Below are 13,953 nucleotides of genomic sequence, written 5' to 3'. Positions count from 1 at the left end.
CTTTAGATGCAATGTGTAAATGATCTGCAGCTCAATACATATGTTAAAATGTACACTATTTTTCTTTTTAATCGTTCAGACTTTAGCTGTAAACAAAGATCTGTCTTTTGATTATTCTCAAAGCACACAGAGCTGTTATAATGTTCATTATCACTTAGCAGTGGCAGTTTGGTTCAGTGAGGCATATAACACTGTGCCACATTTCTTCATGACAGAAATAAAGGAAAGCATGCTGTGCTTGTCATCGAAAACCGATTACGTCCATTAGACACTGTAAAAGACGTCTAAATCTAATGACTGAATACTTGAAGTACAGCTGTGACCCTATATCCGAGACAAAAAGCAAACGGACGGCCTGATCAGCTGGCCCAGTTCAGAGAAACATTAATAGTCTAATGGGTGCAAAAGGGGACAGCTGCCATGTATTGAACTGCACTTAATTACATAAGACTCACACACACATACGCATACACACTTGCGCACAAATGCACGTTGTCCAGGGAACATAGAACACAAATTGCATGACCCTTATGAGTCATCCCGACATTTTACTTGTGTTAATGCACTATAATATACTAAAAGTGCACTGCTTTCCACATTTTTATGATGTTATTGCACTCCAATTTCCTGAAATCTTCGAACCATTTGTTCTTTTACTCTGCTTTTTAAGCAAATAAGATTTTTTTTTAAATCTGGAAATCTGCCTTTCTCTAATTAAGATGTTGATTTTGGCAAATGTTCAGTCTTAAACCCAATAAGCTGAAGTGCTTAGAGCCTTATATTTGCGATTTGTTGAGTCACAGTACTGAGCAATTTCTGTTGAAGGTCTAGGCCTTGTCCCTCAGGGTAAAAAAGGAAACAGTACTCTCCTGCCAATATACTGTAATAATGTCAGCTGGGTGAAATCCTTGACGTTTCTGTTAGTGGAACAAGCAGTCAATCTAATGGTTTATGTCCATGTCTGAAAAAAAAAATGACTGAAAGTACACTAACAGAAAGTCTAAAAATATAATGTCATAATTTCTGGTTACTATGAGAAAATTTTTTAACAACACTTAAATCTGAAATAAACTCTGTATTATGTTTGCAACATAATTTTGTAGACCACATTTATTTGTGATAAATATAATTAATTTTAAATTAATATAATCATTCGAAAGGAATTTAAGGAACTTACCCCTTAAATTATATAAAAAAGTACTAAAAGTCAGTGTTTGTATTTTTAACAAATGAATGTATTTAACAGTAATTGAAATGCATTCAATCCGTACATTTTATATATATATATATATATATATATATATATATATATATATATATATATATATATATATATATATATATATATATATATATATATAAATAAAACACATTCAGTGCTGTGGTTTACTGGTTTACTGCAATCAATAATTTTACCATAAATAGGGTTGGTACATAAAGAGGGAAATGGCCATTAAATACTGAAAGAATTAAATGTGTGTAATGATATGGCCTCATAAATAGAAAGCTAGAATTTATACAGGATAATAAATAAAGACTGAAATAAAGACTTCCTGAAAGCACAAGCAATTACAACCTTGTGGAGGTACTCACATGTAATGGGTTAGAAGAGCAAGAGGATAGTTTGAGAGTAAAAAATATAAATAAATAAATAAATAAATAAATAAATAAATAAATAAATAAATAAATAAATAAATAAATAAATAAAACACAACCAATATTTGTCCCAAATGGCCAAGCTTTCCAGACCATGCTTGTCCAAGAACTTTCACAAAATTGTTACTGTTTGCCATGTCAAACAAATATTATATTAAATCTGAAATTTCCCAGGAGAGTAACAGTGGGGAATTTGAATATATCTTTAGTCACAAATCAATTTAAACCACCAAAGTCTGCTGTAAGCATAAACAAGAAATACTGTCACTATCTAGATAACCAGAGAAGTCGATATACCACAACCTTTAAAGCAGGCAACACACATTTTTCTTTTCCTAAATAAATGTGACATTTCATATCTTTATACATCAGCCTTCTTGAGTAAAAGACAGGAGGTGGAGCTGGAGGTAGCAGAGCTGAAGATGTTGAGGTTTTCGTTGGGAGTGACGAGGATGGATAAGATTAGAAATTAGTTTATTAGAGGGACAGCGCATGTAGGATGTTTTGGTGACAAGGTGAGGGAGGCGAGATTGAGATGGTTTGGACATGTGCAAAGGAGGGACATGAATTATATTGGTGGAAGAATGCTGAGGATGGAGCCACCAGGTAGGAGGAAAAGAGGAAGGCCAAGGAGGAGGTTCATGGATGTGGTGAGGGAAGACATGCAGGTAGTTGGTGTAAAAGAGGCAGATGTAGAGGACAGGGTGGTATGGAGACAGATGATCCGCTGTGGCGACCCCTAATGGGAGCAGCCGAAAGAAGAAGAAGATACATCAGCCTTCTAAAAAACATCGAAGACTAAGTCATCATTAACACCAAATGGGGCCTTGATGTTTCTCAAAGAAATGGTAATAAACTAATATTATTATTGCCTGTAAGTAAAGTGGACACATCACTTTAGGTGAAATGGCACTAGACAACCCATACTTTATTTTTGTAACCTTTCCCAGGTCAAATTAAACACAAACTTGCCTGCTCTTGTACTTTCACTTGTATTTAGATCTAAAGATGTGCTAGGAACATGTTTCTAAGCCTCATTCCGCTATGTCCCCAGACAAATACCCTTCTGGCACATTGACCATCTTCAAAAATATTTAACCATTATTCTTTATACTGTAAATAAATACCACCTGTCAGTGGGGCCAATGATAAAAAGAAATGTCAGACAATCAAGCCACTTTATGTTTATACACACATTAGCCATGCAAACCTTGTGAGGCAGCCAATGTCTGTTTGTACTTTCAGATAGCAAAAAAGAAACTCCTTTCAGCTAACAAATTCCCTCAGGTAGTAAACCTTTAGTTACTGTATAAAACAAAAGCCAGGAAGGAAATGCTCCTCCCACTGTTAGCAGATGTCTGTGGAATCATAATAGAAATGTCATTTGGAACAACAAATGAAGGGGTGGTGGCTCCTGTTCATAACAGAGGATAGGTTTGTTTCATTGGCAAACAGCTGTGGCTCCAGTTGTAAAACATGCTTGATGGATTATGAGATATCCACATGAACACATCGTTCAAGTGGTTGATGCATGGACAGTAGATTATACATTTCCAGGCCAGTGTACATGGTCAATTTGTTCCTATTGCTGTCAAAACATTACTGCGCATTACTTGCTTTCATTTCCTGCATCGGTCTGGATCCAGTGGGTAGGTCTGGAATGTCTGTGGGCTTTCTAGCTAACCCACTGTCATTGATTTCATCTGACAACGTTTTCTTAAAACTTATGTAAAAATGTTATTTCAACTTTTTACATAAACACAACAAAACAAAGAATTTAGTAAATTCTCCATATGGCTCCACTAAATCTGTTTTGTGTACTTTATTTTATGCCTTGCTGGTCATTTTAACATAAATATACTCATGACGTCAAACAGCATGAATGAGTGGTTCTGACTTTGTAAAGGACTGTGCCATAGTCACTAATATTTCCAGTACCCTCAGTTGATTTTATACATGTGGTGTATGATGGACATTTGAATAGATTCTTTTTTTTTTTTTTTTTTTTTTTTTACAGCACTGCTAAGTAACAGGAAGCCACACATACTTTTGAATAAGTGAAGTAAAGTTTATGCTTGAAGTGTGTCATATTGGTTCAACATATATTCCCAGATGGAGATGCGCTCCACATTAGATAAATATTTTTGCCTCCATATTTTGACACTGGCACCAAGCAACCACTAGTAGTTATAGTAAAAGTAAAATAACTTTTGGCCTTTGTAATGGCTCCATCATGTTCTAACATGCGATGTAACTACAGTAGATGGGTCTGAATTTTGATTGGTGCTGTCACATGACCAAGAAAAGGCCAGAAAGTATTTATGTATGAATCATATGATTGCATAGCTCATCTCCAAGGGCACAGAGGCAAATTAGCTTGCTTGAGAGTCATTGTGAGCATTTTGAATGTCTTTTTTAAAAAAATTTTTAAATAGAACATGCATGCAAAAACATGCACACAAATAGCTATAGACTCCTCCATACAAAGTATGTTCAAATACTCAGAAAAGCTGGTGTTTTTCAGAGCTTGTATGGAGGTTTGAAATAAAAACAGACATAGGCATTTAAAACCAAGTTTGTGGTTATACTGCACTCATTCGAATACTCTTCATTTTCTTTTTATTACTTGCCGTTGCTGATTTGGAAATTCAATGGAGGGTCTATTAAGTAGCAGTAAATTCTAATGAAACCTAATAGGGATGACTCATCATTGGGACAAGGACAAAAGCTGCACAGCGTCCATCAACACTGTACTGTCCCTCTTACAGTCTAACACACAAACACAAAGAAAATGGCAGTCATAAACATAACCCTGTAGACAAACCATATCCCAATTGCTTCAGTTGTTCACAATAGTTTATAATATAATTTACAGTATGCAATAAAGAAGCGCATATTTACTGAATGTCTGACATAAATAAAATTATAATGTTAACCTCCCCCAGTTTTAGCTCCTCATTTTTAGCCCCTCATTTTCTCTGCTCTGCTCAAGGTTAGTTACTCGGATTTAATTCCAGAAGCGTATCTAAAAACAAGCAGGTTAAAAAATAGAATGGCTCGTCATTAGAAGCTAACGTTAACATTGCCTGTCAACTTGGAGCTTAATCTCTGTAATGTCTGCCATCCTTGAGATGACACAGCTCACAGAGAGCAGCATCGCTCGTTCAGATGACTCATCCACTGCCTCGAACACACGCCCCAACACTTTCAGCACCAAGATATTCGCAGACACATGAGAAACAACATGCTGCCCAGCAATCTATAAAACAAATCGAATAGTGAGGTGAAACAGATTCTCGATGTCCAATAATTATAGATTTATTTTTATGATGGCCCCAATCTTTGTGATTGTGCTATAGTAATAAGACCTACAGCAAGACTGCAATATTGTAGAGCTTTAGTTGTTTTCTGATGTGGCAAATAAAATGATTAGGCCTGTAGCTGCTGATTATTGATGATTTGGCATAAATACTTGAGTCAAAATTTTATTGTGTGTGTGTGTGTGTGTGTGTATGTATGTATGTATATATATATATATATATATATATATATATATATATATATATATATATATATATATATATATATATATATATAGGATCAGCGTTAAAGTGCACATAATATGTACAGTGAGGAAAATAAGTATTTGAACACCCTGCTATTTTGCAAGTTCTCCCACTTAAAAATCATGGAGGGGTCTGAAATTGTCATCGTAGGTGCATGTCCACTGTGAGAGACATAATCTAAAAAAAAAAAACAAAAAAAAAAACAGAAATCACAATGTATGATTTTATAACTATTTATTTGTATGATACAGCTGCAAATACGTATTTAAACACCTGAGAAAGTCAATGTTAATATTTGGTACAGTAGCCTTTGTTTGCAATTACAGAGGTCAAATGTTTCCTGTAGTTTTTCACCAGGTTTGCACACACTGCAGGAGGAATTTTGGCCCACTGCTCCACACAGATCTTCTCTAGATCAGTCAGGTTTCTGGCCTGTCACTAAGAAACACGGAGTTTGAGCTCCCTCCAAAGATTCTCTATTGGGTTTAGGTCTGGAGACGCCAGAACCTTGATATGCTTCTTACAGAGCCACTCCTTGTTTATCCTGGCTGTGTGCTTCGGGTCATTGTCATGTTGGAAGACCCAGCCTCGACCAATCATCAATGCTCTAACTGAGGGAAGGAGGTTGTTCCCCAAAATCTCGCAATACATGGCCCCGGTCATCCTCTCCTTAATACAGTGCAGTCGCCCTGTCCCATGTGCAGAAAAACACCCCCAAAGCATGATGCTACCACCCCCATGCTTCACAGTAGGGATGGTGTTCTTGGGATGGTACTCATCATTCTTTTTGCTCCAAACACGTTTAGTGGAATTATGACCCAAAAGTTATATTTTGGTCTCATCTGACCACATGACTTTCTCCCATGACTCCTTTGGATCATCCAAATGGTCATTGGCAAACTTAAGACATGCCTGGACATGTGCTGGTTTAAGCAGGGGAACCTTCCGTGCCATGCATGATTTCAAACCATGACGTCTTAGTGTATTACCAACAGTAACCTTGGAAACGGTGGTCCCAGCTCTTTTCAGGTCTTTGACCAGCTCCTCCTGTGTAGTTCTGGGCTGATTTCTCACCTTCCTTAGGATCATTGAGACCCCACGAGGTGAGATCTTGCATGGAGCCCCAGTCCGAGGGAGATTGACAGTCATGTTTAGCTTCTTCCATTTTCTAATGATTGCTCCAACAGTGGACCTTTTTTCACCAAGCTGCTTGGCAATTTCCCCGTAGCCCTTTCCAGCCTTGTGGAGGTGTACAATTTTGTCTCTATTGTCTTTGGCCTGCTCTTTGGTCTTGGCCATGTTAGTAGTTGGATTCTTACTGATTGTATAGGGTGGACCTAATCTAGGATAATAAATTTAGTGGAGGTGGACATTTTAAAGGCAGACTAACAGGTCTTTGAGGGTCAGAATTCTAGCTGATAGACAGGTGTTCAAATACTTATTTGCAGCTGTATCATACAAATAAATAGTTTAAAAATCATATATTGTGATTTCTGGATTTTTTTTTTGTTGATTATGTCTCTCACAGTGGACAAGCAATTTGATGACAATTTCAGACCCCTCTATGATTTTTAAGTGGGAGAACTTGCAAACTAGCGGGGTGTTTAAATACTTATTTTTCTCAATATATATATATATATATATATATATATATATATATATATATATATATATATATATATATATATATATAAATTTATTTTATATTTATATATTAGGGGTATAAGAGTACACGGAATGTTTGGGTACAGGGTTTTCGGTTGGATAAAGAATGCAACCCTTTTTGCCTGTGGAACATATTTAAAATCTGAGTTTCCTCAAGACTGTATAAAGTGGCAGACCACAAGTTTGTTTAGTCTCTGTCTGGCACTTTAAGCATTTTTTTATTATTATTTTTAAACTTTACAACATATACAACAATGCAAAAACTATTTAATTAAATTTGTTTCCCATTTATTTCATTTATCAATTTAATTTGTGCCAATGTCATTGATTACCCAATTTAATCAATATAATAAAAAAGTGTATTACTTTAATTTAATTTATTCTATTGTAATAAAATATTATAAAATATAATTTTATATTTTATTTAACCAAACAGGCGTTACAATTTTTTAAATTATTTAAAAAAAGTAAACTGTTGATCATAAATATTAATAATAATAATAAACTGCATTAATAAAAAGATTCAAGCAATTTTGTGTGTGTATATATATATATATATATATATATATATATATATATATATATATATATATATATAAAAATTTATATACACTAAATTATACTAAATATATACTAAATTTATATACACAGTTCGCCAAACCTGCTTGATAAAAATGTCAATTAAAATGAATACAATTTAGCAGAATATTGTGTACTGAATGCCGGTGATAACCAATTGTGAAGCAAAATTGTTCTAAAAAAAATATAGGTGGAAATACTAGGTGGATTTTAAATGCAACTACACCCACGTTAGTACAGTGCTGCTCATTTCTGGCCACAAAAATAGCAACTGAGCACTAAGAAAAATAAACAACTGGCCTTTATTTATTAGTGCTTTAGTAAAGTTGTATGTAAATGTTTTGACCTGCAGATTTACAAGAATGTTGGTAATGCAGATTTTTTTCCATTATCAAGTATGTGTATTAATAAACTGCAATCAGCACTGAATCATTAAGCATGTTCATGGCAAAGCTAATTTACCTTTATTGTTTAATAAAACTACATTAACCAAAAAGATCACAGAGAGCAAAAAAAATAAAATGAGGACTGAACAGTAACAGGGTCTGCTGAGCATGCACTACATCTTTCAGTAAAGTAGCTCAGCAACGACAGTGTGTTGGCTACTACAGACCCATAATAACTCTTCCTTTTGTTATTGGGTACCAATACATTAGTACTAAAGGTGCAACAGATTGCAGTTGATCAGTGATTCATATGAGTCACGTCTCAAGGTTCAGCATGAAGGTGAACAGCAGACAAATTGCTCTTTTTTAACAATTGCAGAATGAAAGACAGTTGTTTCTTCCTGCTGATATTGCTTTGTAAGTATTTTCATAACTACACAGAGCAGTCATGTGTTCACGTGAAAGGGACGTTAAATCAGTCAACAACAATGTCTTGCGAGGAGCAAAAGCACTTTAAACGCCTCCCACATCATTCAAACATTCAAATCGCATGTATGGGAGCATTTCCTTGCTGTAACTTTTATTGTAATAAATAGAAAGCAAATTATATTTGTCTCCTCTCTTTTTTTTTTGCTGATCTGAAAAATGATCCGATCTCAGACTCAAAAAGTGCAATGTGATCCGAACTGTGAGTTTTGTGAACTGCTAGTCGTATTTTTGTTTTATTGATTGCTTTCTTACAACTGCAATTAATAAGCAATTTTTACAAAAAAACATAAAATGAATAATAAAATAAATACAAATAAAAATTCTATAAATTCTATTATATATTATATATATATATATATATATATATATATATATATATATATATATATATATATATATATATATATATATATATATATATATATATATATATATATATATATATCTGCATACATAATTAGGAGGATGCAAATGTCTTTTCTCCCAAACTATCTGGATTTTAATAAAAAAAAAAATTTAAAAGAAATGTAACGTTTTTGTGCTTTTACAAGGGATTAATCTAATTTAATAAACGAGGCCTGAACGCCAGCATGAACATATATATTCAATGAAAAGTCTTTTTGTCCGAACCACAAAACTGTCCATAATGTTATGCAGCCAAATGAATGTTAGCAGATCTGTGAATGACACCTCAATCAGTTGAAGTGGCTGGATACTTAAGCACACTGCTGAGAAACCATGCTGTTCCTGATCTCTGAAAGGTCTGATTCTGAGTTTCCATTTCTCAAAAGCAATCTATCTTTCACTCCCTTTCTCTCTCTCACACACACTTACACACCCCTAACCTAGTTGAAGAGAACAAACTAAATCCTCCATGAATAAATTTGAAGGCTGATCAATGAATAATGAAGGTAAATTATTAAAACATGGCTAACATAAATCAAGCTGCACTAAGGAGTAGCAGCATCTTCCTGTCTGGTTACAGACAACAGGAGAGAGGAAAGAAGAGAGAAAAATAGAGAGAGAGTGATAAAAAGAGAGAATGTAACATCTGTTTTTAACTAATATTTACATGTTCAATGTCTTCATAAGGATTAATAGATTCTGTTAGGATCTATCAATATAGTGTTATAGTTACCTCCATATTTCTGTGAGGATGTTTCACTAGATTTTGGAGTGTGCTTGTAAAGTTTTGTGCTCATTCAGCCACAAAGGCAATAGTAAAGTCAGGTACTGTTGTAGGCGAGGTGAGGAGACCTTAGGTGGAGTCAGCATTCCAATTCATCCCAACTGTGTTCAAAGCTCTATAGCAGGCTATTCAAAATCTTAGGTCTCCTGGATCGAGTGGAAGGAAAATGTAAAGCTACTGCATCCAAAGCCTCCTTATACAATTGTGTCTCCAGTTTTGTAGTAACAGTTTAAGGAAGAACCCCAGATGGGTGAACAAGTCAGGTGTGCCAATACTTTTGTCCATATAGTGTAGATGAGCATGGATTCTTCGACCCCACACCCACCACAAGAAAATAGTAAACAGAAAACAGGTCTGCACTAATTCACACTAATGCACTAATCATTACGGAAAAATCTCTCCAAACAGAAAAACGAGGGACACGTTTACAAATTTCTATTCATGACGTAAATCTTTTATATTGACATTTGAAATATCTGAAATTGTCAAATAATTCGTGGATTGACTAATAATTAACAGGCTTCATGTTTGCGACGTTTTATGCAGGGATGCGATTGGGTTGTGGTAGCACTGAATTTATTTCCATTAAACTGCAATAATAACTTTTAAACACAGGCAAATCTATTAAGGATGTGACATGTCTTTAAAAACCTATTCGATTAGTGTTATGGTGCTGCATTGTTTTTTATTTTGGCTTAGTTATCCAGTTTTTCTTTTACAGCTTCAACAGACTTAACTCTTATGAAAACCATTTCCACTAGATCTGTGATTTTCGTATTCAGAAAGAAGAGCATAAAAAATTAGGCACTCATGTTTGTTGAAATGTTGAGGTGGTAGCATAGTGGTTATTAAGGCATTGGACTCTGAATCAGAAGGTCGCAAGTTCAAATCCCACCACCGAGCTGCCACTCCTTGAGCAAGCCCCTTAAACCTTAACTGCTCACTTGTAAGTCGCTCTGGCTAAAAAATATAACATACACTAAATGCCATAGATGTAAATAAAAAGGCCTCGCATGAAGTGTTCCAGTTCATCCCAAAAATGTTCAGCTGGGTTGCGCTCAGGGCGTTTGCAAAAGACTTGATTTCTTCTGCACCAACATTGTGCAAAGGGCCACTGTCATGCTGGAACATGTTTGGGATATGCATAGTCCAAGTGAAAGGAAATCTTAATGCTATAGCATGCAATGGCATTTTAAACAACTGTGAGCTTCCAATTTTGAAGACCTTTCACATACAGATGATGGGGATGGGTTTCTTTTTTGTGCCTGGTTCCTCTCACTGTTTCTTTCTTTATATGATCTCAGGGAGTTTTTGCTTGCTCATTAGGGATACATTTATAAATTTAAACTTGATATCATCAAATCTATGTATTTATGAAAAAGCTATTTTGTGACAAATACCTGTTGTTAAAAAATCTATACAAAATCTGAATTATAAATGTATTTTATATAATTCATTCAAGTATAAAGACACTCATCAGTTTAATAACCAAACGCAGTATGATTTCAGTATTGTTCATGTTCAAAAAAAAAAAATATTGGATTTGTTTGCCATTCCATGCATATAATTAGGAATTATCTTAAAGCAGATTCCTCTTCAATTCACACCTCATTACACACACACACACACACACACACACACACACACACACACACACACACACACACACACACACACACACACACACTCACACACACCCAAGGTGCACAAAAAATACTGTAAAACTGCAGCTGCTTCAAATCAAAAACTTTTTTACCTACATTTCACTTTGGTTCTTACTGTCAGCTTCTGTTTTCCCTCACCTCTGATCATTGCTTTTTGTTCTTCACCGTAACTCAAGCAGCCAAGCTCTTCTCACAATCCTCCTTCCACTGTCATCATTTCTCACTTGCTTTCCATCATCTAGACAGTGGGTGTGGATTTCCGAACCAATCCGTGTTTTTCTTTGTGTTGCATAATTCATTCTTCCTACAACTTTCTTTCTTTCTCCAGCACATACCATCGCTCTCTTACTTATTTACATGTTAATTGTTTACTTCTCTGTAATAGTCTCTTATAGCAGTGAGAAAAAATTTGAATCCTGGGTCATGTTTGGAGTACAGATATAGTTGGGTGCCAATGAAACTCCCCCTGACACTCTCTCTCTCTCTCTGTCACACACACACACACACACACACACACACACACACACACACACACACACACACACACACACACACACACACAGAGCTAGACCTGACATGCAGTCTACAAGTATAGTTTAGAGGTTACATAGATTTTTTTTCTTTAGGTGTGCATTTATATATTGTATAATCATACAGGCATGCAGGTATGGGCAATATGACAATATAATATTGATATCCTGATCAATAACTTATGTCTCAAAACTTTATTTCTGGGATACTGGAAACATCACAATTTTTTAACATCTATTTAGATTGAAATCAGCTTATTGGATTTTATTTATTTCTTTTTTAATCTTTGAGTTTTGAATCTTTTACAATCAATACTCCTGTACTAGAACAACATTCTTAATTGATTGACTGGTCTTCATTTATGGATTTATGTTGGCTTTTGTTGTTACATTTCTCAAATTTACTATTTCTCCTTTATTCAGTCAATGCCATTAAAATGATATGAGTGGATCTTACATAATAGCAACTTGTCAATAAGTATTTTGTCCTGTTAAATATACACAAAAATATTGACAATATTTAAGCTTGACAGCATTATCCACATATACAGTAACTCATTATGATTTATGTTACCTGAAGAAGAATGAGTTAAGATTTACAATAGTTTGACTTCTTATGCATAAATAAGCTTTATTATTGCACCATGCTCCCTCAGATCTTCTCGCACTGCTCGACTGGTCCCACCATCTCTCAGGCTAAGAGGTAGGTACAGTATACCTCAAAACTCTTTTCTGTTCAGGCGAACACTTAAACTAGCACTTCATTTTTCTATTTGTTTCATGTTCAAATTCCTTCCAACATAATTTTAGTCTGATGGAATCCCAAGTTTGCAACCTGAACGAGTGAACAAGTGTTGATTAATTAATTGACTTCAAAACAATTTTCCATGTTGCTGTGGCTTTGCATCTGGCATATGCGAAATGCTATAAATGTAAAAGTATGATAAGATTTTTCTTTTCTTTCTTCTTTTCAAATAAATACCAGATTTCTTGGCCACATGTTTCTCTTGGGTGATTTATAAATAATTCAAGATGGAAAGCAAGGTGATATTATAATGTGGAGGCCCAAATGTATAATCCATGTGAATGAGTTGTTACTATAGAAATGACAAGAGCTGTGATGTCACAGAAATGTAATCCATATTGTCAAGCAATTGAGAATTTGGTAGTGCCTAGATATAAAGCTTTATAATTCCAATATCCAGTGTGGAGATATATATGCATGGACATACACACAGAAGCAGCAAGTAAAAAATGCATATTCCTAGAATCAAATCCAGTTGTATGTGCTGTATGTGCTGTAAGAAACAGCAGAGCGATGTTGCTTTTCATTTAGGCAGAGTGAGGTCTTTTGCTTCTATGCCAGCCGTACAGTTACTCTTTATATGTATTAGCCTGCAAGGAAAAAAACAAACAAAAAAAACAACAACCAAAAACAAAAAAAAAAAAAACACTTCTACTCTGGGTTCAGCTACTGCTAGTGTATCCAGCGGCCCGTTTCCCTGCGGTAGAACAAAAGCCATTTCACACACCCTTTTTTTCTCCTGACATCATGTTCCATCTGCTTTAATGTGCAAGCTGTATTACATGGATCAAAATAATTCGCCTTCAGTGCTTATGACCTGTTCACCGTCTTCAAGTTCATTAAGGGCAAACCAAAATGACGAAACCGCCCTTAGTTTTCTTACAGCAGAAAGAGAAAGACAGATGAATCTCAGTTACTAATATAAAAAGGCCATGGGGAGTGAGTTTCTACACAGAGGAATTGACGATGTAAAGCATTTAAAAAAAGAAAAAACTCAGTATGTGAATTTGTGCTGTCATTTTCACCTGTTAGAAAGAGAAAAATAGTAATGGTAATCATTCGGGAGAAACCACACTTTCAAAAAAAAAAAAAAAAAAAAATCTTTTCTAAAATTCTGATCCAATACAGTCCTCTGGTACTTTTTTATATAGGAATTCTTTACTGTTATTTTCTCCCCTATACAAACCTAAACATGTGGTGACAAACACAAGGGTGGTGTTGGGTGGGGACAGATCCTGAGCTGTAACACAGGAAATACTATCCACCACTAACACTATTTCCAGCAAGTCCTCCATAGCCTGGGCTGCTATTAAAAAATAAAAAAAGAAAAAAGAAACACTCCACCTACACCACACCTTAGCAGGACCACAACCATTAGGGTTGAGCCTGAAATACATACCAGTAGGCTCAAGGCCTTCCATAAC

The 13,953-nt window shown here is 35.0% G+C and overlaps 1 protein-coding gene across 10 annotated transcripts in view; it reads right to left on the bottom strand.

The window, feature by feature from the left end:
* The window catches only part of sgip1a (SH3GL interacting endocytic adaptor 1a), a 75,928-nt gene that overhangs the window by 36,191 nt on the left and 25,784 nt on the right, over nucleotides 1-13,953 (bottom strand). The window contains exon 1 of one of the 10 annotated variants that reach the window (XM_083566678.1): nucleotides 11,333-11,556. The exons of the other annotated variants lie outside the window; for them this stretch is intronic. Within the exon in view, the coding sequence (XP_083422804.1) occupies nucleotides 11,333-11,342 (10 nt within the window). The 5' untranslated portion in view covers nucleotides 11,343-11,556. Of the gene's footprint in view, nucleotides 1-11,332; nucleotides 11,557-13,953 lie in introns of those variants that run through there. 10 annotated transcript variants of the gene reach the window in all.

This window comes from Silurus aristotelis (genome assembly GCF_946808225.1).
Source record: "Silurus aristotelis genome assembly, chromosome: 2".
NCBI lineage: Eukaryota > Metazoa > Chordata > Actinopteri > Siluriformes > Siluridae > Silurus > Silurus aristotelis.
This window is presented reverse-complemented; position numbering and strand designations above follow the sequence as displayed.